This window comes from Miniopterus schreibersii (assembly GCF_964146895.1).
Source record: "Miniopterus schreibersii genome assembly, chromosome: 1".
In the NCBI taxonomy this organism is placed as follows: domain Eukaryota; kingdom Metazoa; phylum Chordata; class Mammalia; order Chiroptera; family Miniopteridae; genus Miniopterus; species Miniopterus schreibersii.
Window position 1 is genome coordinate 144,291,840 of NC_138101.1, and position 20,566 is coordinate 144,312,405.

The window sequence follows — 20,566 nt, forward strand, 5'->3', positions numbered from 1 at the left end:
CTAGGATCCAGGAGATCATGGTTCGATTCCTGGTCAGGGCACATGCCCGGGTTGCGGGCTCCATCCCCAGTTGGGGGCGTGCAGGAGGCAGCCCATCAATGACGACTCTCATCATTGATGTTTCTATCTCTCTCTCTCCCTCTTCTTTCCTCTCTCTAAATCAGTAACAATATGTTTAAAAAATAATAAAAAAAAATAAAACCTGGAGATTCTCACATGCTTCTCCTCACTCTCCCCTGGGCTATTCCCAACCCCCACTCACTCTTTTAATGGTTCAGAAATCACTGATTTCACAGTTGTTCATTAGCCAACTACCAAAACTTTTTTTTGGGGTGGATAGTAAGTCATGTCTGTATCAGTCTGGAAAGCTGCCACTTACCAATGTCCTTCCGAATCCTATACAGAAGGAGATGTCCTTGTTTCGTTCCAACGAGAAGCCACTCCTCTGGAAAAGGAAAGAGCTGTGAGAATCGTCAGCCAGTTTTAGGCAGACCCTTTCCTTATCTGGGGGTTGTAATCAGAATCAAAGGGTCACGAAAGTGAGGTGTGTTTTTTATAGCAGGTGTTTTGCAAAGCTAAAGAATGTTTATAGTCAAGAAATATTTGAGAATCAACCAATCAAAAAAGCATTTATTCAACAACTGCTAGACTAGACATAATAAATAATTTAAAAAAAATCCCTGGCTTCATTGTTTCAAAATTAAACTGACCAAAATATCACGGAAGTTTACAAAATCATAAGATGGATAGTATAAACATGAAATTAGGTATCTTATCTCAGAAATAACAACTAAAAGGCATCCTCTGAAAGTTTAATGATTTAACTTTTAGGAAAATAATAAGTGCCATAGTATATTAAGGTTACAGAATTCATTATCTCAAAAGATGGTCTAGCAGATAATAACAAGTGTTGATGAAGATGGGCATAAATTGGAACCCTCATACATTATTGGCAGGAATACAAAATGGTGCAGTCACTTTGGAAAACAGTGTGACAGTTCAGCAAAAGACTAAGCATAGAGTTACTATATGACCTAACAATTCTACCCCTGGGCATAGAAAAATGAAAACATACATCCACACAAAAACTTGTACACAAATGTTCATAGTATCATCATTTGTAAAAGAAAAAGGTGGAAACAACCCAAATGTCCATCACCTGATGAACAGATAAACAAAATGTGGCGTATCCATACAATGGAATATTAGCCAGCTATTAAATGAAGTGCTGATACATGCTACACCAGGGATGAATCTGACATTATGCTAAATGAAAGAAACCAGACCAAAAAGGCTACATGTTGTTTGATTCTATTTATATGAAACGTCCAGAACAGGCAAATCTATAGAGACAAAAAGATTAGTGGTTGCCTAGGACTGGTGGGCTTGGGAGGAAATAGGGAATGAATACTAATGGGTTTGGGGTTTCTTTTTAGGGTGATGAAAATGTTCTAAAATTCCACTGTGGCAATACTTGCACAACTCTCTGAATGTACTAAAAACCACTGAATTAAACATTTTAAATGGGTGAATTTTATGTATGTGAATTACATTTTAATAAAGCTCTTATTAAAAAAAGATGATTGAGGCCCATACCTCTTAAACTTTGGTGTGCATCAGAATTATTTGATTGAGGCTTTGTTTACATTGCTGGGCCCTGACCTGCTTATTATTCAATAGGTCTGGAAGTGGACCTGGGAATTTGCATTTCTTTTTTTTTTTTCTTTTTTTCTTAAACCCTTACCCAAGGATACTTTTTCCATTGATTTTTTATTATGTTAGAGAGAGTGGAATGGGGGGGGAAGAGAGAGAGAAAAAAAACATCAGTGTAAGACACATTGACTGGTTGTCTCCTGCCATGCACTCTGACTGGGGCTGGGAACGAACTTGCAACCCAGGTGCATGCCCTTAACTGGGAATCGAACCCACGACCCTTCGGTCTGTGAGCCGATGCTCTAACCACTGAGCCAAACCAGCCAGGGCTGCATTCCTAACAGGTATCCAGCTGATACTGTTGGTTCAGGGGCTCCATGTTGGGAGACATTGGTCCACACTAAAAGTAAAGAGGTTCTGAAAGGGTTTAAATAATTACCCTGACAGATCTATATTTACTAATTAAGAGAAGTCAAGCACATACAGATACTTCTTCAGCTTTCTAATCTTGTAACACAGAGGTCAGTCAATCATACACTCTTGCTCCTTGCAAAATAAAATATTGAATAATAGTACAAATAAACTATATTGAGCATGCATTGTATTACAGGAAATACTAAGCACATATCATGCTATTTAATTAACCCTCGCAACTATCCTTTGAAATATGTCCTTTTCATAAATCCTCATTTTATATGTGAGGGAGTTGAGGCCTTGGGGATAGTGACTTGTCCAGAGTCACACATGTAGTAAGATGTGCATAGGAATGTCAAGACCTAACCACATGCTGTGATGCACTTAATAGGGCACCCACGTCAGAAGAATGGGTGTTGGCCAGAGGCTGTTGGAAGGCAGTGGTTATATTTATAAAAACAAATCAGGAGCCACCTCAGGAACATTTCTCCAGGTTGATGTTGTTAGTCTTCCAGAAAAAGGTAGTGATTCTGTCTTCTTTTATTTTGCATTTTAAAACAAAGGCAGGACACAGAAAATAAGTCACTAAGTGCTCTTAACAACATAAGTGGAAATCAGAAACAATACTAGCTCTAATGGAATGCTGGAGATTTATGTTGGAGCAGAATATGGGGGGAAAAGAATTCAGCTTACAGTACTTGCTTTGTAAAAGATATTGTTTAGATATCACTGTATTGAGTAATTGGTAATATTAAAGTTGATTTTTAGGACACCCACTGATATTTCAGATATAAATAAAATGAAGTGTGAAGTGTTTAAAAATTCTCTTATAATATACATAAAAATCTATAACCAAAAGGCCAACATAATAACGTTCACCATCTTCCCTATCCTTCTTCACTGTGCCCCCCAAACCCCTGCCAGTTCCTGTTTTTCTTTATCTCTTTCAACAGCCTTACCTTCCACGAGGTCTGCAAGGCCTACCAATTTTCCTTCCACAAGGTACCTCCCAAAAGCCTTCTCCCACAGTCTCTCCAGGGATTCCTGTGATGGCCTCAACTTGTCTCACTCCATGTGTTTTTCCACGCTTGCTGTCGGTTACCTTACAGCAGATCTCTGATGCTGTCCCACAGGGGCTTAAATTCTCATGAAGCTATGCTACCTCAATATGCAGTCAAACTCATAAACATGACATTTGAGAGCCCATTTTCTATTTTTATTGAAATACTTATTTGCCAATAGATGTTTCTTATCAAATGTCTACTAGTCATAAAATGGAATTAGATAAGTTCATTGAAACTGTTTAAAAAGCCCTGGCCGGTTTGGCTCAGTGGTTAGAGCGTCAGCCCGTGGACTGAAGGGTCTCGGGTTTGATTCCAAACAAGGGCACATACCTCGGTTGGTTGCTCAATCCCCCACCCTGGTCAGGGTGCATGCGGGAGGCAGCCAGTCAATGGGTCTCTCTCACACTGATGTTTCTCTCTCTCCCTTCCACTCTCTCTGAAAAGCAATGGAAAAACTATCCTCGGGTAAGGATGGAAAAAAAAAAAAAAAGAAATTGTTTAAAAAATTTTTTAATATGTTTTTATTGACTTTGGGGGGAAGAAAGAGAAGGAAAGAGAGAAACATCGATGAGAGAGAAATACTGATCAGCTGCCTCCCATGTGCCCCCTACCGGGGACTGAGCCTGAAACCCAGGCATGTACCCTGATATGGAGTTGAACCAGCAACCTTTTGGTGCACGGGACAATGCCAAACTAACTGAGTCACACCAGCCAGGGCTGTTTTTAAAATTTTTAATTGAAATTTTATTTGACCCTTTTCAACCTTTCATTTGGAGGTGCTAAGGAAAAATGCCTTCATCGTATATGCAAAGTATTGTAACAACTTTCCTTTAAATAGTAAAAGCACCATACACATACTCATTCCTAATCCCCAAAGTCATAAGGAAAATGGAATAAGAGCATAGAACCTGGAAGAGGCTTAATTTGGTTACAGAGGACCTGAGCCACATTGGACCTTCATGTCCTAGTGACATGTCACCGTATAACAAGCTGTGCATGCAAAACACAGAAAATGAGGAGCCTGCAGAGCCGGTACAGCGCAGGGTAAACAGTCCCTTCTGAGACTCAACACTGCGTATCAGAAGTGGAACACACTACACAAATAAGTAACACACTCATAAGCAAATGAGAATAAGCCCTAGAAAATTCCTGACAGCTTAATTCTGAGACACCAGGTTGGACTTGATCCCTCCTCAGAAGTGAGCAAGGCTGGCCCTTCTTGCTCATAATTACCCTATTGAAGCTCTGTCTAGCAGTGCAACCCAGTCCAACTTCATGGGATAAACAACTCCATTCCTGGCCCAATGCTGGCCATTGCAGGGAATAAGCTGATGCTCACTTCTCTTCATTGGGTCACAGTGTGTCTCAGAACATAAGCCCCTGATTAGCCACATCGGAATCACTTGCACTTATTAAAAATGCACATTCCTGAGCCCTGCTCCCAGAGATCCGGAGTCAATGATTCTGTGGTGGTGGGTGCCCTGAAATTTGCATTTTTAAATTTCATTTTATTATATGAGATATTTATGTAGTTCCAAAGTTAAAACTGTGAGAAATCTAGCTTCCATCCTTGTCCACTCTACCCTGTTCTCTCCTACTATAGGTAAGCATTTTAGTAGTTTGTGATTTATTTTTCCACTGTTTCTTTGCATAATATAAGCAAATATGATTGTGTATATACACATACACACACACACAAATCTGCATTTTTGTTACAGGCTCTGAATATACATTAAAGTTTGGGAACCAGGCTCTAGAATCAGTCATAATTTACTAGATACACAACCCTGAAAAAAATTTAAGTTCTCAGGTTTTTCCTCTGCAAAATGGAGTTATTATTTTATAAAAGCTCAATATGATTAGTATTCAATAAATATAATCTATTACAATTAATATTATTAATTAATAAAACAAATACTTAATGGATACTCATTAGGACTTTGGAACTGTTCTAGGGACTGCATACAAAGCAATATAAAAAACAAAGTTACTACTCTGAAGAAATTTATATTCTAATAAGGCAATAATAATATACAAAATAGCATTAGATGGCACTCCATGATAAAAGGGAAGATAAGAGTGAGTAAGAGAATAGCACACTGGTGGATGTAGCATTCCCTTTAATACAGAACAGTTAGGGAAGGTCTTGCTGATTTATGTGACATTTCAGCAGACACTTGAATGAAATGAGGAATGAGCCATGAAATATCTAAGGCAGAGGAAACAACAAGTGCAAAGACCCTGAGGTAGATATGTGCTGTATGTGTTCATGGAACAAGAAAGACCATGTAACTAGTACTAGATAGGTTCAAGGGATAAGAGCAAAGGAAACAAAGTCAGAGAAGTAACCAGAGGCCTAATGATGTCAGGTATAGCCTGCCATGGTAAGGACTTTGGAACTTATTATAGTTGTGATAGGAAGCTACTGAAGGGTTTTGAGCAGAGAAAAGATGTGATTAGATTAAGTTTTCACAAGGTGGCTCTATATGGATAAAAAACTGAAAATGGCACAATGACAAACACAGGGTGATCAGTCTGAAGACTTCTATAGTAATTCAAATGAGAGAGGATGGTGAATTCATCAAGAGTAGAAAGAAATGGTTGGATTCTAGATTTATTCTGGAGGTGGGATCTTGAAGACATCTTCCAGTTCAGGCCCTGCAGGTTCCTGAATGAGTATCAAGTAATATGGATAATGACTAGAAATATTTATTGTTGCTAAAGTCTGAAAATAAAGTAGTTTTGAGGCAGAAGGTGGTAAATGACCTCTTGTAGCCCCAGTATCTACCACAGCATCCTAATAGGCAACAGGCATTTCTCCTGTTCGGGAGATCCAAAGCTACCTAACATTTCAAAACTGCCTTCAAGAAAAGCACAGGTACAGGGAATCTTTACTGTGACCAAGTGGAATTGGTGAGAGGACTACTAGTTCCACAGGGTATCAGAGTCAAGCACTGGGACAAGCTAAGTAGAGTGTGGTAAGCAGCTGCACCCATCCTTTTAGAAGCATATGTCCTAGACAGAGTTGGGTACCCCTCCTTCATGTTTCCCTAATATGCAGCATATGTCTCTAGTATCATTTATCTTGTATCATAATCTGTTTATATGTCTTTGTCCCCCATTGTGTGTCCTAGAAGCACAGGTACTGTGTCTTACTCATCCTTATATTCCTGTCCCTACCAGAGAGGCTGGTCTATATAGGCACTTAATACATATTTGATGAAGAAATAGGGGAATGAATCCCTTTGTGCAGTGTCAGGTCTTTCATTTTTAAAGTTTTTTTCCCCTCTATTTTTAATTCTTACTGAGAGCACTTAATGACAGAAAATGAAAACCTTCTTGACATATCTGGAGGAAGCAGGATTCTCTCCTTAACTTAAAGGACTAAAACAACTTACTATGGAGGTGTGATTTTAAAGAGGCCTAGGGCTGTTAAAGGCAGGAGGGGCGTGTATTAACATGAAGATCTGTAGTGAAAGCACCCTACTGAAGAGGCTGCAAAGAACTCTGCAACACTGACTGGGTGGCACTCTCCAGATGATGCATAAGATGCCAGCCACCATCAAGATTCCTCCAGGCCCTCAATATAAGATATGATTAAGGGTTCTGGGCCACCTTTTTATGGCCCTTGATTTCTAGTACCTGGACATTAACAGGAAAGATTGAAATTATTTGTTTGGTCTTTGGTGGCTATTAGACACAACCAGTCACAGATAAGATCATAATGTTCATAGTTAAGAGTCAAAGTTTAGACCCCTAAAACCTTTGTGTTCCGCACTATACAAGAGATAAGAGATCCTGACCCTGGCTTTCTGCACTGCCACTCCCAAGAGTCTTATGCCAGTTATGATGAGTTAAACTTCAAGACAGCCTGGAATGATATTCTTCTACCTACAGAGTTAGGTAAGTTGGGTACTTGAATATAAGGCAATGAACCACTTGGCTAGATCAGCGATTTTCAACCTTTTGCATCTCATGGCACACATAAACTAATTACTAAAATTCTGCGGCACACCAAAATATATATATATATATATATTGCCAATCTGACAAATAGTAGGTATAATTTTGATTCATTCACTCTGGACAGCCATTGTTGTGTTGGCTGCTGTCCTTTTTTTTAAGGGAAAAGAAGTCAGTGTCCCTAAATAGTCAGGTATTGCATATTTTACAAATTCTTGTGGCACACCGGTTGAAAATTGCTGGGCTAGATTAAGAGTTTAGAGTAACAACGTGAGTTACCTACAATAATGAGAAGTGAACAATGAATGATCACTAAGGGAAAAAAGGCACATGGTGTTATTCTGTTCAATCCCACCCTCCACCCCCATCCCCGCCCCCAAACCAGCACTACACAATCATCTGGGTAAGTTAAAGTCCCTGGCAAGCTGAAAACTTCCAACTGCTTGTGCCTCCAAACTAAAGACTTCTTGGGAATCGAAATAAGCCAAAGCGGAGCACAATAAGGAAAGCTCAACCTCCGACTCTGCACCAAGAGCAAGGGCAAGTGGAACGTCCCTAAAATGCTTAAGTCCCTGGGGATCTCCCACAGAGCCCCACCGCCCTCGCGCTCTGCAATGCTCTGCACTCCTTCATCCCGGTTCTCTTTCGGACAGCGTCAGACGGGAGCCCACAGCCAGACGCCGGTCCACTTCCCCAACCTCGTGAATGGTCGGGGCTGCTCCCGCGCTGCCCCCGCCTCGGCCCCTAGGTCTCTCGACTCACCCCAGGCAGCCAGACAGTCTATCTGTAGAGGCAGCTTTTCTAGGATCGGCACCGGCTCGAAGGCGTCGTGCATGGCTGCGAGCAGGGAGTCGCCGTCACAGACTCACTCTGTGCGGGCCGGGCCGGGCTCATGAACAGGACCACGTAAAGGGAAAGAACCACCAGGATCTGGCCAGGGACTCCAACCATAGGCCCGTAGACAACAGAGCCACCATCGACACCGGACTTCCTGCTGCTCTAAGCCCACCCCTTCCGCAGGCGAAGTCCCGCCCCTTCCGCCCCAGCTTTTAAATCCCCTTTAAGGAATGCGCCAATGCTTCGGTTCCTATTTCACCCAAGACCCAGAGATTCTCCTTCGTGGGGTAGCTATGAGCTTAATAAGGAGGGAAAATCATCTTAATCTTAGAACTGTATTAGGAAGTGTAGTGTGGTAGTGAAAGAATTCGGGCTTTGGCGTCAGACCTGGGATGGAAATCTGCCATTTTGGAAACTGGCTGTGACATTTAATTTTAATCTCCCAAGGACTTAAATTTCCGTAGCTTAAAAATGATGACGGTGTTACGTACCTACCTAACGTTGTGAGCACTTAGTAATGCCTGACATACTCAGCAATCAATAAATAGTGTTAGTATTTCCATTATAATCACAGCCTTACCCTTACATTTTAAAGGTGTTCCAAGCCAGTGGTTCGCAAAGGGTGGTCCCTAGACCATCAGCATCTGGGAACTTGTTAGAAATGCGGTCTCAGGCCTCATCCCAGCCCTACTCAATCAGAAACTCTGAAGGGTGGCAAGGTGGGGGTGTCCACTAGTCAGTTTTAATAAGTTCCCAAGGTAAGTCAATGCACTGAAAGTTTGAGAACCACTGCAATGATCAGCATCTGGCAATTTACCCCCAAGAAAACAACAGGTATGTCATAAAATTAAGCATTTTGGTTTAAAGCAAAAATGTAAAAAAAAAAAAAAAAGGGGGGGGGGTGAGTCTATGATATGAAGCAAAAAATGTCCCTGGTCACTTTAATTTTACACAATCTGTTTCTTCATCTGTAAATTAGGAATATTGTTCCACCTTTACTAGCTGTTTCTGATAATCAAATATTTTCAAGTAGTAAGAAACAAAAAATTGCTAACAAATCTTATGTCTGTTTTTACCATAGAAACTAAACACTTTGAAAATTTAGAATTGCCAGCTACTGTGCTGGAGGAAGATCTAATAATACCTGTAGTTCCAGGAACATGGACAAAGACTAAAATAAACAATGTAAACTATAAGGTAACAGGTCAACATAATACTATATATCCCTTCTGAACCTGTTCTAAAAAAATGACACCCATATACAATCACAGTAACATAAGCAGCCATAGAAAAAGCAGAAAGAATTATCAGGTCCCAGGCTACAGAATTTATACTATAAACTCCTGCTTAACATAACTCCTGCTCTCAAGTCGACATCTAACCAGTCTCAAAAAATATTTGACCAACTATCCTGACATGTGTGACTATTATTCATTTGCTAAGTTTTAGTATGAAGGAACAGAAGCATGTGACAATTATACCAGCCCTTTGCTAATAGGTTAACCTGGGAATATAGTCAGTTCCTCATATGGTTCCTTAGAGATACTGCCCAAGAGATTTTTTAAAAATCACCACAGCAAACAGCTATAGAGAAATGTTACATAAATGTGAACACTTTCACTATGAGTTAGTGAAGATTGTGGTCACATGGTTATTGGTTTCAACAGGTTAAGACGATATAGAATAAAAACCATGTAAGGGAATTTCCCACAAGTTTGGGAGAAAGAAGGGGCTTTAGAGAAAGTCCAAAAAAAGAGAGAAACACATTAATTTTGTTAAAACTTTTTTATATTAAAAAATGGCATGAACTTTCTATTGTAGAACAAAACTTTTGGGAAGGCAAAAGTAGACAAAACCATTAAAACAGAAACGGAGTGCTTCAAATGAATCCCATCACCTTGTGATGTCTTAGAAACAGTCTCTAAACCAACACCAGATACAAGAACAGTTTACCCTAAAGGATGAGCAGCAGTCCAGGGCCTCCACACTACTTCATGCAGCAAAACTTCAAGCTAGAAGGACCTGTTTCCTTTGTATTAGCTCCTGCTTCTGAAGAATTACAGTCTTTAACAGGGTGCTCACTCACAAGCACTTAAATGGAGTGCCTCTCTGCATCTAGTGCAACACCCAGTGAATGGCATGAAGGCAAACAAAGCATTGCCTAGAGTCTGCAATGTTGCCTTGGAGGCTTACAAAACAGTAGTTAAAAGTTCTGGAGTGTGCACCACATTGCCAGCAATGGGATGTGTCACAATAGCAGATGTCAAAAGAGTTAAGCTAATATTTCTCTCTAAAGTACATCTGAAATAGAAAAATCTTTAATATATACCATTTGTAAACAAAATTGCACTTGATTTTGCTTTTTTAAATGATCTGAATTACACTGTAACAGTTTTTTTCTCTCCCTCCTTCTTCCTTCCTTTTAATTATTGATAGAACCATGGCTCCTTAAGTCAGAAGGACCTTTTTTCTCAAAACTACCTCTGCTAGATGTAACCTTGACTTCCCCAGAAGTGGAAAGATAATGAACAATTTCCCCCATCACCTATGTAACTCCCTAAATAAATAAAAATTACAGGCAGTTGCTCCTGGAGATTACAATGGTATTGATGTCACAGTTGTTTAGAAGATGTTGAACTTTTTAGTTTGACAGATTAAACAATTTACACATCATAGAAGGTTCAGGAATAGCACACATAAGTTGCATAACATCCATGTCAGGGTGTGGGAGGGAATGGGGCATCAATGTTGTAAATAAGAAACTTGTAGGTTCTCATCCTATGAACATCATTCAATGAGATGTTCTAGTTCTGACACCTCTCAGCAGCTCCAATGCACAAAGATCGAGGAACAGATCAGTTGTCATCGCTCCTTTAATCCGGGAGCAGTGTAAGATGATTAACAGAAGATGATCTCTTCCCAGATACCAGCCGTCTTAACCGCACATCTTCCCACTCTTTACTCCATTTTGGACCTTTCAAAGTGTGTGATCATTCGTTCCTAGGGGGAAAAAAGGTTTATTCAAAATATATTAATCTTAAATGGTCTACATTCCAAATATCTTCTACGTAGTTGCTACACAAATGCATTTTCTGCAAGTACTTATGTTCATTAAATACTTAGAGAGATGGTTCCTGATCATCTATGAAGATTTTGAAAGAAAGACATGTCTAGGCCCCACACAAGATTAAGCGAATCAAAATCTCTAGGCTTCTGTACATCAAACCACAAATCAAAAGGAACTGCATGCTTTAGAGTCCATTAAGATGATTAAACAAATATTTACTTAAGATTAAGCTTCAATAAAAATATATACTTCCTCTGATTCAGGAATTAAACTTGAAGAAATTATTAAGAATGTGGGCAAAGATTTAGTCACAAGCATTCTACTGCAACACTCAGGATTATAAGAAAATACTAGAAAGAATTAAGTGTCAAAAACTACAGAATTGTGTAAGCAAACTATTGTATAACCTTATAATGAAATATTATATACTCATTAAAACTACATTGATGAAAAAGTTCTAGAGATCTTTTGCACAACAATGCATATATAATTAACACTGTGCACTTGAGAATTGTTAGGATGGTCATTTTATGTGTTTTTCAACATAATTTTTGGTGCACTCAAAAGGCTTCCTAAAATATTCTAACCTAACATTCAGAACATGTCCAGAACTAGTTTCCATTAACTCAGACTGCAATTCTTATATAAGACTTTATTGTGAAGCCTTCCAGATGAACCATATAGAAGCATATTAAAAGATTAAAAATCAACATACATATTAGGGATACTAATTATAATCCTTAATATCTGAAGAGGATAATAACACAGACAACAATGAATAATAAGTAACCTAAAATAATTTATAAGTTTTGCTTTGGCCTACGATACTCCTTTCTCAATCCTTTTATTATTTTTGCCAAGATTAAATAAGGGTTAAATCTGAATTTTTTAAAGACAAAGGAATTAGAAAGTGGGACATTATGGATATTTGCTACCCAAATTAAACAAAGACATTCTCAAGTCTGATCATATAACTTTGGAAAAGGAGGACATATACAGAAAGTAAACATTCTAGAATATTTGAGTTCTAATAGTAATATTTCTCTTCTCATCCTTTTCACTGATACACTTACTGAGTCAAATAAATAAAATATCCCTGAACAGATAACTTATGACTCCCTATTAAGTCACCAGACTCACATTTTATGTACATGATTTGATTACTAACCTCATCAGAATCAAGAAGGGCTGGAAGTGCTCTGCAGAGAGGAAAACACCAAATGGAATAATTTAAAATAAAGTCATATGTGGTTCAAAAAGGACAGTGGAATAATAAATGCAATGTAAAGCTTTTTTTTTTTTTTTTTTTGTAAGTATATATTTGTATCCTATTAATGGCCATTTAGGGGGGAGCAAATAATTAGAATCAAAGTTACTAAAATTATATAGAAGAAAAAAAGTTGTTCTGTACTGTAATAAACCAATGTTTGATAAAATTATAGCCAAAGAAAGGAATTAAAAAATCCCCCAAATAAACAAACAAACAACACTTAGACTCATAGATACAGAGAACAGATTGATGGTTGCTAGAGGGAGGAAGGTTGAGGGATGGGGTGAAAAAGGTAAAGGCATTAAGAAGTACAAATTGGTAGTTATAAAATAGTCACAGTATAAAGTACAGCACAGGGAATATAGTCAATAATATTGTAACAACTATGTACGGTGCCAGGTGGATACTAGAAATATCAGGGAAGGACTTTGTGAAGTGTAGGACTGTCTAACCACTGTGCTATATACCTGAAACTAATACAAAATAATACTGAATGTAAACTGTAATTAAAAAAAAAAACATTCCAAAAGAATTATCTCACTGATTTTGGAAAGACCTATACTGAAATCTTTCTAAGCAAAAATGTCATCTGAATGAATAATCTCAATTACTTTTGTCTGTACATCATCCCTATTCCTGATTTTTAAACACCTTTTTGTTTTTAATAATTCTTTTGAAAGGTTAACTATAAGCATTCTCATTAGTATACTCTGCCCCCCCCAATTAAAATAATAAGTTAATACTAACTTTGAAATAGGATTCTTATAGTAACGATTCAAAAACTTATACTTCTGCCTGGCCAGTGCTGCTCACTGGTTGAGTGTCAACCCATAAACCAGGAGATCCTGGTTCAATTCGTGGTGAGGGAACATGCCTGGATTGCAGGCTCCATCCCCAGAAGGTGGTGTGCAGGAGGCAGCAGATCAATGACTCTTTAATCACTGATGTTTCTATCTCTCTCTCCTTCTCCCTTCCTCTCTCTGAAATCAATAAAACATATTTTTAAAAAAACAAAAAAACTTACACATCTGTCACAGAAGAAGGAACATTTTCTTCTACCCACTTCAAATCATCTTCCTGCTGGGAATATACAAGTACCAGTTGTTACTAAAATGCATAAAATAATACATCTTGGGTAAAAATCTAGAGGTCTCAAAATCTTTAAATTTAATCTTGTCCCTCTGAAGTAATATATTCACATAATAAATGGGACTGCTAACAGCAAAGTCAAATAATTGATGAAAACCATTAAACAAAACCATCACTCTGGTCTTGTACCTTTCCAGGACATAGTAGCAAAACAACTAGTTAAAGATTACTAAGTCCCACATAGACTCACTTGCTGTGTCCGTTTTTTAAAATGTAAATGTAATATATATTAAAAGATTTAAACAGCAAGCTTAATTACAGCAACAGTAAAGAAAGTCATTAAGGCCTATACCTAACTGCTGACCTCCACCAAGGACTGGAGAACAGGGCAAAGAGGAGAGAAAAGTCATACTTACTGCTTTATTTACTTTACTATTTCCATTTGGTTCTTGTTTGGTACTTCTCATTTTCATTCCTTCTGTAGAAAGGAAAAAAAGGAGATTGGTTAACTATGTCAATATACTAGCAACGATCACAAAAATGGATTCAGAGTTTTATTTTAAGCTTACTGACATTGAATTATACAAGAGATGTTTCTCCATCTTTACATTTATGCTAGGAAGTTCAAAGCCAAATTTTCAGCTCATCTCTGGTAAGTAAACTGGACACTTAATGTCCAATTATTTACAGAATTTACCATAGCTTCATCTTAAGATTCATGCCCTTATTTTTGCTTCTCCCTAACTTCACCCCACACACAGCTGTAAAATAATAAACAATGTAATTATATCAAAATATCTTGATTTTGATACTCAAAATGTTATACAGTTGACCCTTGAACATGTGTTTGAACTATGTGGGTCCACTTATATGTAGATTTTTTTTCAATTAACATAGTAAATGTATTTTTTTCTTATGATTTTAATAACACTGACTTTTCTCTAGCTTACTTTATTGTAAGAACATAGCATATAATACATGTAACACACAAAATATGTGTTAAATGACTGTTTATGTCATCAGTAAGGCTTCCTTCCAGTCAACAGTAGGCTAGTAGTGAAGTTTTTGGGGAGTCAAAAGTTATACAAGAATTTTCGACCGCATGGGGAGTCAGCACCCCTAACCCCCATGTTGTTCAGGGCCAACTGTACTTACTTTATTTTACTCTATTTCTAAAAACCAGGAAAGAGTATTTAAAGCAGAAACACAAGGTGAGTGTTACCCACCAAAGCTTTCTTTCAGCATAGGTTCCTTCTGCTCCTCCTCCTCCTCTTCCTCAGACAACGGTGAGAAGGCAAATCTGAGAACAAGGGCAGAACGTGAGGGAAAAAATTAGAAAACTACAAAAATTGCTCCACTATCTGGATTTTACGGGACTAATTATTGAAGCTCCGAATTACAGTCATTCATAACATCAGTTTGCTAAATAATAAAATAGTTCTTCCCTTTCAGAAGGCTCTCAACGCCTGCACCGGCAAGGGAGCGGCGCACACCACCTCTGCCAGTGCCTTTAGACAAGTTCCTTTTTCCCTCCGTACCCCCCGTTTTACCATCTGTGAGTGGGATAACAGAACATTACTCAGAGGTGTTCTGTGACAAGTGATTTCAGAAAGTGCTTACAGTAATACCTGACATATCGTAAGCATTCAGTAAATGTTTGTTTACAAGCATATGCATCACACAGAGGTAAGCAAATTCTCGTGTAACTTAAAATCTGTCTTCAATTAGGTATTTGAGATGGAAGTTCTGATGTTGTGTGTGTCAGGTAATTTAGAATCTGTTCCCAAATGGAGAATGGGAAGATAGCCTAATCTGGTACATCTCAGATATCTTTCCTTCACAACTTCCAAGAGACTCAGTAGACAGGTCATTCCTAGAATGCTTTAGCTTTGAGCTTGCTCTGTACTTACTATAACCTATTATTTTCATTCTACCTTTTTAAAAAATCTCCCTTCTGTGATTAAAAAAGAAAACTCTATAAGCTAGGAATAGAGAATACCTATAACATGTTAAAGGGTAACTAACAAAATTTCACAGTAGATATGAGAGTTGATGACACTTGAGAAGCATTTATTTTAAAGTGAGAATAAGATGAGGGGGCCCACTCTCCCTGCCTCAATTCAACAGCCTAGGCCAACACAAAAATCAGAAATGAAGCGGCAAGGTAATCTGGACAGGAATAACATTGACATTAGTTTAGCTAATAACCAATCTACTGAGAAATTATCAGAACAAGGTAATGCAGGAGGCTGGATGGATATTATAAATATACAAAACCCAACAGCATTTCTACATATTTGGAAAACTCAGATGTATTATTTCTAAAGTATGTATCCTAAGAGTCATAAATGTTTAAAAACACTTAAATAAAATTATAAAACATAACTGAAGCACTGAAAAAAAAAAAAAATGGCCCGGCTGGTGTTGCTCAGTGGTTAAATGTCAACCCATGAACCAGGAGGTCACCATGTGATTCCCAGTCAGTGCACATGCCCAGGTTGCAGGCTCAGTCCCCAGTAGGGGTCATGCAGGAGGCAGCTGATCGACGGTTCTCTCTCATCAGTGATGCTTTTCTCTCTCTCTCTCTCCCCTCTCCCTTCCTCTCTCTGAAATCAATAAAACATATTTTTTTTTAAAAAGAAAAAACTAAAAAATGAAGATATGCCATATTCAAAGATGGAATCATCAAAAAGATTTCCCTAGTTAATGCATTAATTCTATTAAATTCCTATAAAAATCTGAAAAGGTTTTCCTAGAATTAAACAACCAAGGTCAATTTTTATTGAGGAGCAAGGACCCAATAGTAAAGGACATTTGAAAAAAAAAATTAGAGGGAGAGTGGTTTTAGGCCCTCCAGATAGCAGGGCTTATTAGGAAGCTAAGATATTTAAGTGTGCTACTGAAGCAGTATCAGAGCAACTGAAGAGAGCAGAGAACCTATAATTAAACAATTCTTGATAAATGGAATCTCAATTGTGAAATTTTTTTTAAATCACAAAGTAACTTTATGACTTCACCTCAAGCTAGGAAAGGATATCTTAAAACAAGAGAGAAAATATACAATCCATGAGGGGGAAAAAATTTACAAATTTTATTCCATATTTTCAAGTGTTTCTATAACCAAGAATACCATAAAATGTTCAAAAATAATCAACAAACTCTGGTTATAGTTAATAGTTATAATAAGTGAGATGGGGGAAGAGTGAGGGGCAAGGGAGTACTAAAGTGTGTAAGAATTGGTGTACAAGGGTATTTAACACATCACTGTAGTTTATTCCTATTTTTAATGAACCCTATGCATAAGAAGTAACATAGCAGGCCTTTAGGGGGCCTACTTACAAGGATGCCCTATGGCTGGTGTCTGGGAACCTGGCACTTGATCTCTCCCCTGAGTAAGGGTGGATCACTGTGCCTAGACTATCTGCACAATACAATCTAAATTAAGGTTTGCTTACCTTCTGGGAACCTGGAATTTTGGTACATATTAAGTAGAGGGTGCTTATGTGTCAAGGCCCCATTAAAAACCTGAGTGCTGAGTCTCTAATGGGCTTCTCTGAGCAGAAACACTGCTATTGCACTTTTTGTTGCTGAGGAAAAGAGAGCACAGTTGATGTACTTCCTCATAGGAGGGAGAGAAAATATGGATTTTTCTATATTCACCTGTGTCTTTTCCCTTTGTTGATCCCATCATTTTGCTGTAAAAAACCTTTGTTTTAAGTACAACTATATGCTGAGGCCCGTAAGTCCTTCTAAACATACAGGTGGTCTTGAAACCCTAAACCACCCCAAACTGGAAACAGTTCAAATGCCCATCAACATGGAAATAAGTTAATTAACTGTACTACATCTGTACAATCTATGAAAATAGTTGTTTAATTTAAACCAGTTGTCTTGGAAGGCATTTCCACAATGTACTGTTGAGTAAAAGAAAATTCCATATTTGAACAGGGAGTAAAATGTGGAAGTATACATCACATTAGGTTGGTAACACTGGAGTTAAAGGAAGTGGGCACAATCTTTTAAAAAAGATGACAGAGAAAGGAAGAGGAGAGGTAAAGCAAAATTTTTTTAAAGGCTGAAAAAAGGGACAAATTTTATACAGGAAGAGCAAAAGTATGTTTATAATTGAAATACAAATAAATAAGACAATAAATAAATAATACAAGAATAAACTGTGTGGATCAGTTGGTTGGAGTGTTGTCCTGTGAACTGAAAGGTCACGGGTTTGATTCCCAATCAGGGCACATACCTAGGTTGTGGATTAAATCCCTGGTTGAGGTGTGTACTGGAGGCAACCCATCGATTCCTCTCTCACATCGATGTTTCTCTTCCTCTCCCTTCCTCTCTCTCTAAAAATAAATAAATAAATAAATAAATAAATAAATAAAAACTGTGTTTCACATACTCACAATGGTAAACATACTTTTGCCCACCCCCATACATAGATACAGCTATTGAGCAGATTAATAGATCAATGTAAAGGACAGTCATCAGAATGTTTAGATTTTTTCTGAATAGTATGAGTTGAGATTTCCTTTATTTTCTTCCATGCCATTTTTTTTTAACTTTTCTTCAAGGAACACAAATATTAAGTGTATAGTGTAAAAAGAAAGTCTATTTTCATGGGGGTCAAAGAATATCATTTATTTTATTTCTAAATCTTTTACTGGTATGTCTGATTACAAAACTAGCTGGTTAGTTTTCCTTCTTTGGTGGTGTGGTTGTGTAATATACTGTCTAAACATACAAAAGGAGAAAAAAAAGGAAACAAAGGCATAGTCACAAAATTAAAATAGTCAGTTCCTAAATAATTGAGATTTGCCTATAGTTGGACAAATCAAACTGAAACATGGGCTTTTAATTCCAAAGTCATTTATGTAAGTTTTCATTTACCCTCTCTATTGTTACAAAGTGGGCTGGGCTACAGACTATAGAAATTGCCCTTTCCTTATGGACACTAGACAGGTGTGACTCTCATTACAAGTGTCAAATCTACCTTCCTTATTTTCCCCTACAAATATTTACATTATCAGATGTCAGAATGAAAGGGACCTCATATTAACTGGTTCAATCCCCCCCATTATATGTAGAAGAAACTAAGGCCCAGATTGGTGAAAAGAGGTAGCATGCCAAAAATTACAACACAAATTAATAGGAGAGCTGAGACAGAAACTTAATTCTCCTGATTCCAGACCCAGTGAGTGGTCCTTCCACTATTATGACATGACCCTGACACTGACACCCACTGCACCACCCTTATTCGACAACACTGGTCATTCAATGGTTAGAAGCATAAATAAGAAGTGTCCAAGAACCTCTGGTTGTTTGCAGATGGTCGCCAGAGAACCATGATGACAAAGAGGATCATGGAGAACAGCAACCGCCAGATGGCATCGTCCACCCACAGCTCCCGCCAATCCTACCAAAAGGGGAAAATGTACATTTATACATTATCTTATCCCTTTGTTCATAAGCCCTATGACATAGAACAAGAATTACTTATTATTAATTCAACTTATATTAACTAAGAGCCTGCTAGGCACTGTGCTAAGTGATGGGAATACAAAGTAAAGAAACACAGTTTCGTCCCTTGTAGTGCTTACTGTTGTTAAAGAAAAGGAACCAACTAGCCCTGGCCAGGTAGCTCAGTTGGTTAGAGTGTTGCCTCAATACCCCAAGGTTTTGAGTTCAATCCCCAGTCAGGGAACATACAAGAATCAACCAATGAATGCATAAATAAGTGGAACAACAAATTAATGTTTCTCTCTCTCTCGTCCCCTTCCTCTCTCTCTAAAATCAATCAATAATTTTTTTTTTAAGGCACCAACTGAATGGAGCACATGTGAGTACTTCATTGTAGCTCTGAGAATCTTTGGGGGAGGGTTTTTATACAAGGTAAGAGAAAGTAACATTAGATTGTTATTTTTTATAATTTTCATTTTAATTCATTTTTACAAAAACGGAGCCTTAGGTACCTCCGAAGAAATTGGCCACAATCTTTGTACTCAGATCTTAGGGAAATGACTTCTACTCAGATTAGCATTATTCATACATACTTAATGTTTAGAAGTCTAGATTTCTTGAGAATTTCTAGTTAAGACAAGATGGGGTCATGACAGACTGTGGTTATCACTTATAAAATTCTTTCCCACTACTGGGATATATAATCAGATCCCCCACCCCCAAAACAAAACAAAACAAAACAAAACAAAACAAAACAAAACAAAACAAAACAACAAATCCTGCCATACCAAGAGCTATAGTAATATAGAATACTTAAGGAGAGAGGGAAGCATTCTAACCATCAGAGTGGAGTCCTAACCCTAATTTCTTGTAAGGTGTGAACCTTACCATTGTCATCAACATTGCTGTCTGTGTATAATACAGTACACTATTCAAAAATGCATGTGTTTATAACTCACCGACTGACAAATCACTATCCTGAACTTCATGGTTGTCCAGATGATAAACACAATAGATGCTAACAGGAAATGAAAGATCTGGTCAGAGTATGAATATTGGTTTACATCCCCAATTACATTCTCCAATTCTGGTTAAGTGGAATCCCACACATCCCTAACACCCAATACATCACAATTTTTTTCCCCCCCCAAGTTATTTTAACAAATTTATTCAGTACAAATTTACTTAACTACTATAAGCAAGGTCCACATTCTTGTCAATGCTTTCTGTACTTAAAGACTAATTTTGTTTACCATCTGGCTACTTCAGTAATCCTCACAATTGGAAAAAAAGGTATTGAAAATATGGCTTTTTCCAGCATTATCGACAATAAAAATTTTTTGCCCTTCCTTTATCCTTAGTATAGTAATGCTAACTTTTCTTTGGCTAGTCAGATGGAAAAAAAGGTTTCTAAAATGACTGCAAGACAAACAGAGTTGTTGGTTCCAACCACAGGCCAGACCTCCCATTCCCGGTACAAGGGGTTAAAGGCAGGCAAATTAAATTAGCCTACTTTGGCTATGGTCTACTTTATGTCTATATTTTATGCATGCTTATGATATACGTAAAAGCAAAATAATAGCAACAGACCCTATAGGTATTTAACAAAGCCAAATAAGCCAGTATTAATGTCTTCTAAAAGGAATCTAGATACTATATGGCACTCAAGCTAACTTGCCTCAAGAAAAAAAAATGCTTCAGAAAAAGGACAGGAGACAGATACACTAAGAATTGAAATAATATATA

The 20,566-nt window shown here is 37.7% G+C and overlaps 2 protein-coding genes across 10 annotated transcripts in view; both read right to left on the reverse strand.

Moving 5' to 3' along the window:
• Positions 1–8,116, reverse strand: part of VPS39 (VPS39 subunit of HOPS complex) — a 39,151-nt gene extending 31,035 nt beyond the window's left edge. For all 3 annotated transcript variants that reach the window (XM_081153683.1, XM_081153682.1, XM_081153681.1), the window contains exons 1-2: positions 7,857–8,116; positions 380–445 (exon numbers count right to left, since the gene is read on the reverse strand). In XM_081153683.1, coding sequence (XP_081009809.1) covers positions 380–445; positions 7,857–7,929 — 139 coding nt within the window. In that variant the 5' untranslated portion in view covers positions 7,930–8,116. The remainder of the gene's footprint in view (positions 1–379; positions 446–7,856) is intronic.
• A 1,588-nt stretch (positions 8,117–9,704) lies between these two features.
• Positions 9,705–20,566, reverse strand: part of TMEM87A (transmembrane protein 87A) — a 39,941-nt gene continuing 29,079 nt past the window's right edge. For 5 of the 7 annotated variants that reach the window (XM_081153786.1, XM_081153787.1, XM_081153784.1 and 2 more), the window contains exons 14-20: positions 19,780–19,838; positions 18,673–18,776; positions 14,584–14,657; positions 13,774–13,835; positions 13,293–13,348; positions 12,167–12,197; positions 9,705–10,931 (exon numbers count right to left, since the gene is read on the reverse strand). In XM_081153786.1, the coding sequence (XP_081009912.1) occupies positions 10,890–10,931; positions 12,167–12,197; positions 13,293–13,348; positions 13,774–13,835; positions 14,584–14,657; positions 18,673–18,776; positions 19,780–19,838 (428 nt within the window). In that variant the 3' untranslated portion in view covers positions 9,705–10,889. The remainder of the gene's footprint in view (positions 10,932–12,166; positions 12,198–13,292; positions 13,349–13,773; positions 13,836–14,583; positions 14,658–18,672; positions 18,777–19,779; positions 19,839–20,566) is intronic. The other 2 variants (XM_081153789.1, XM_081153788.1) reach the window with 1 other exon arrangement.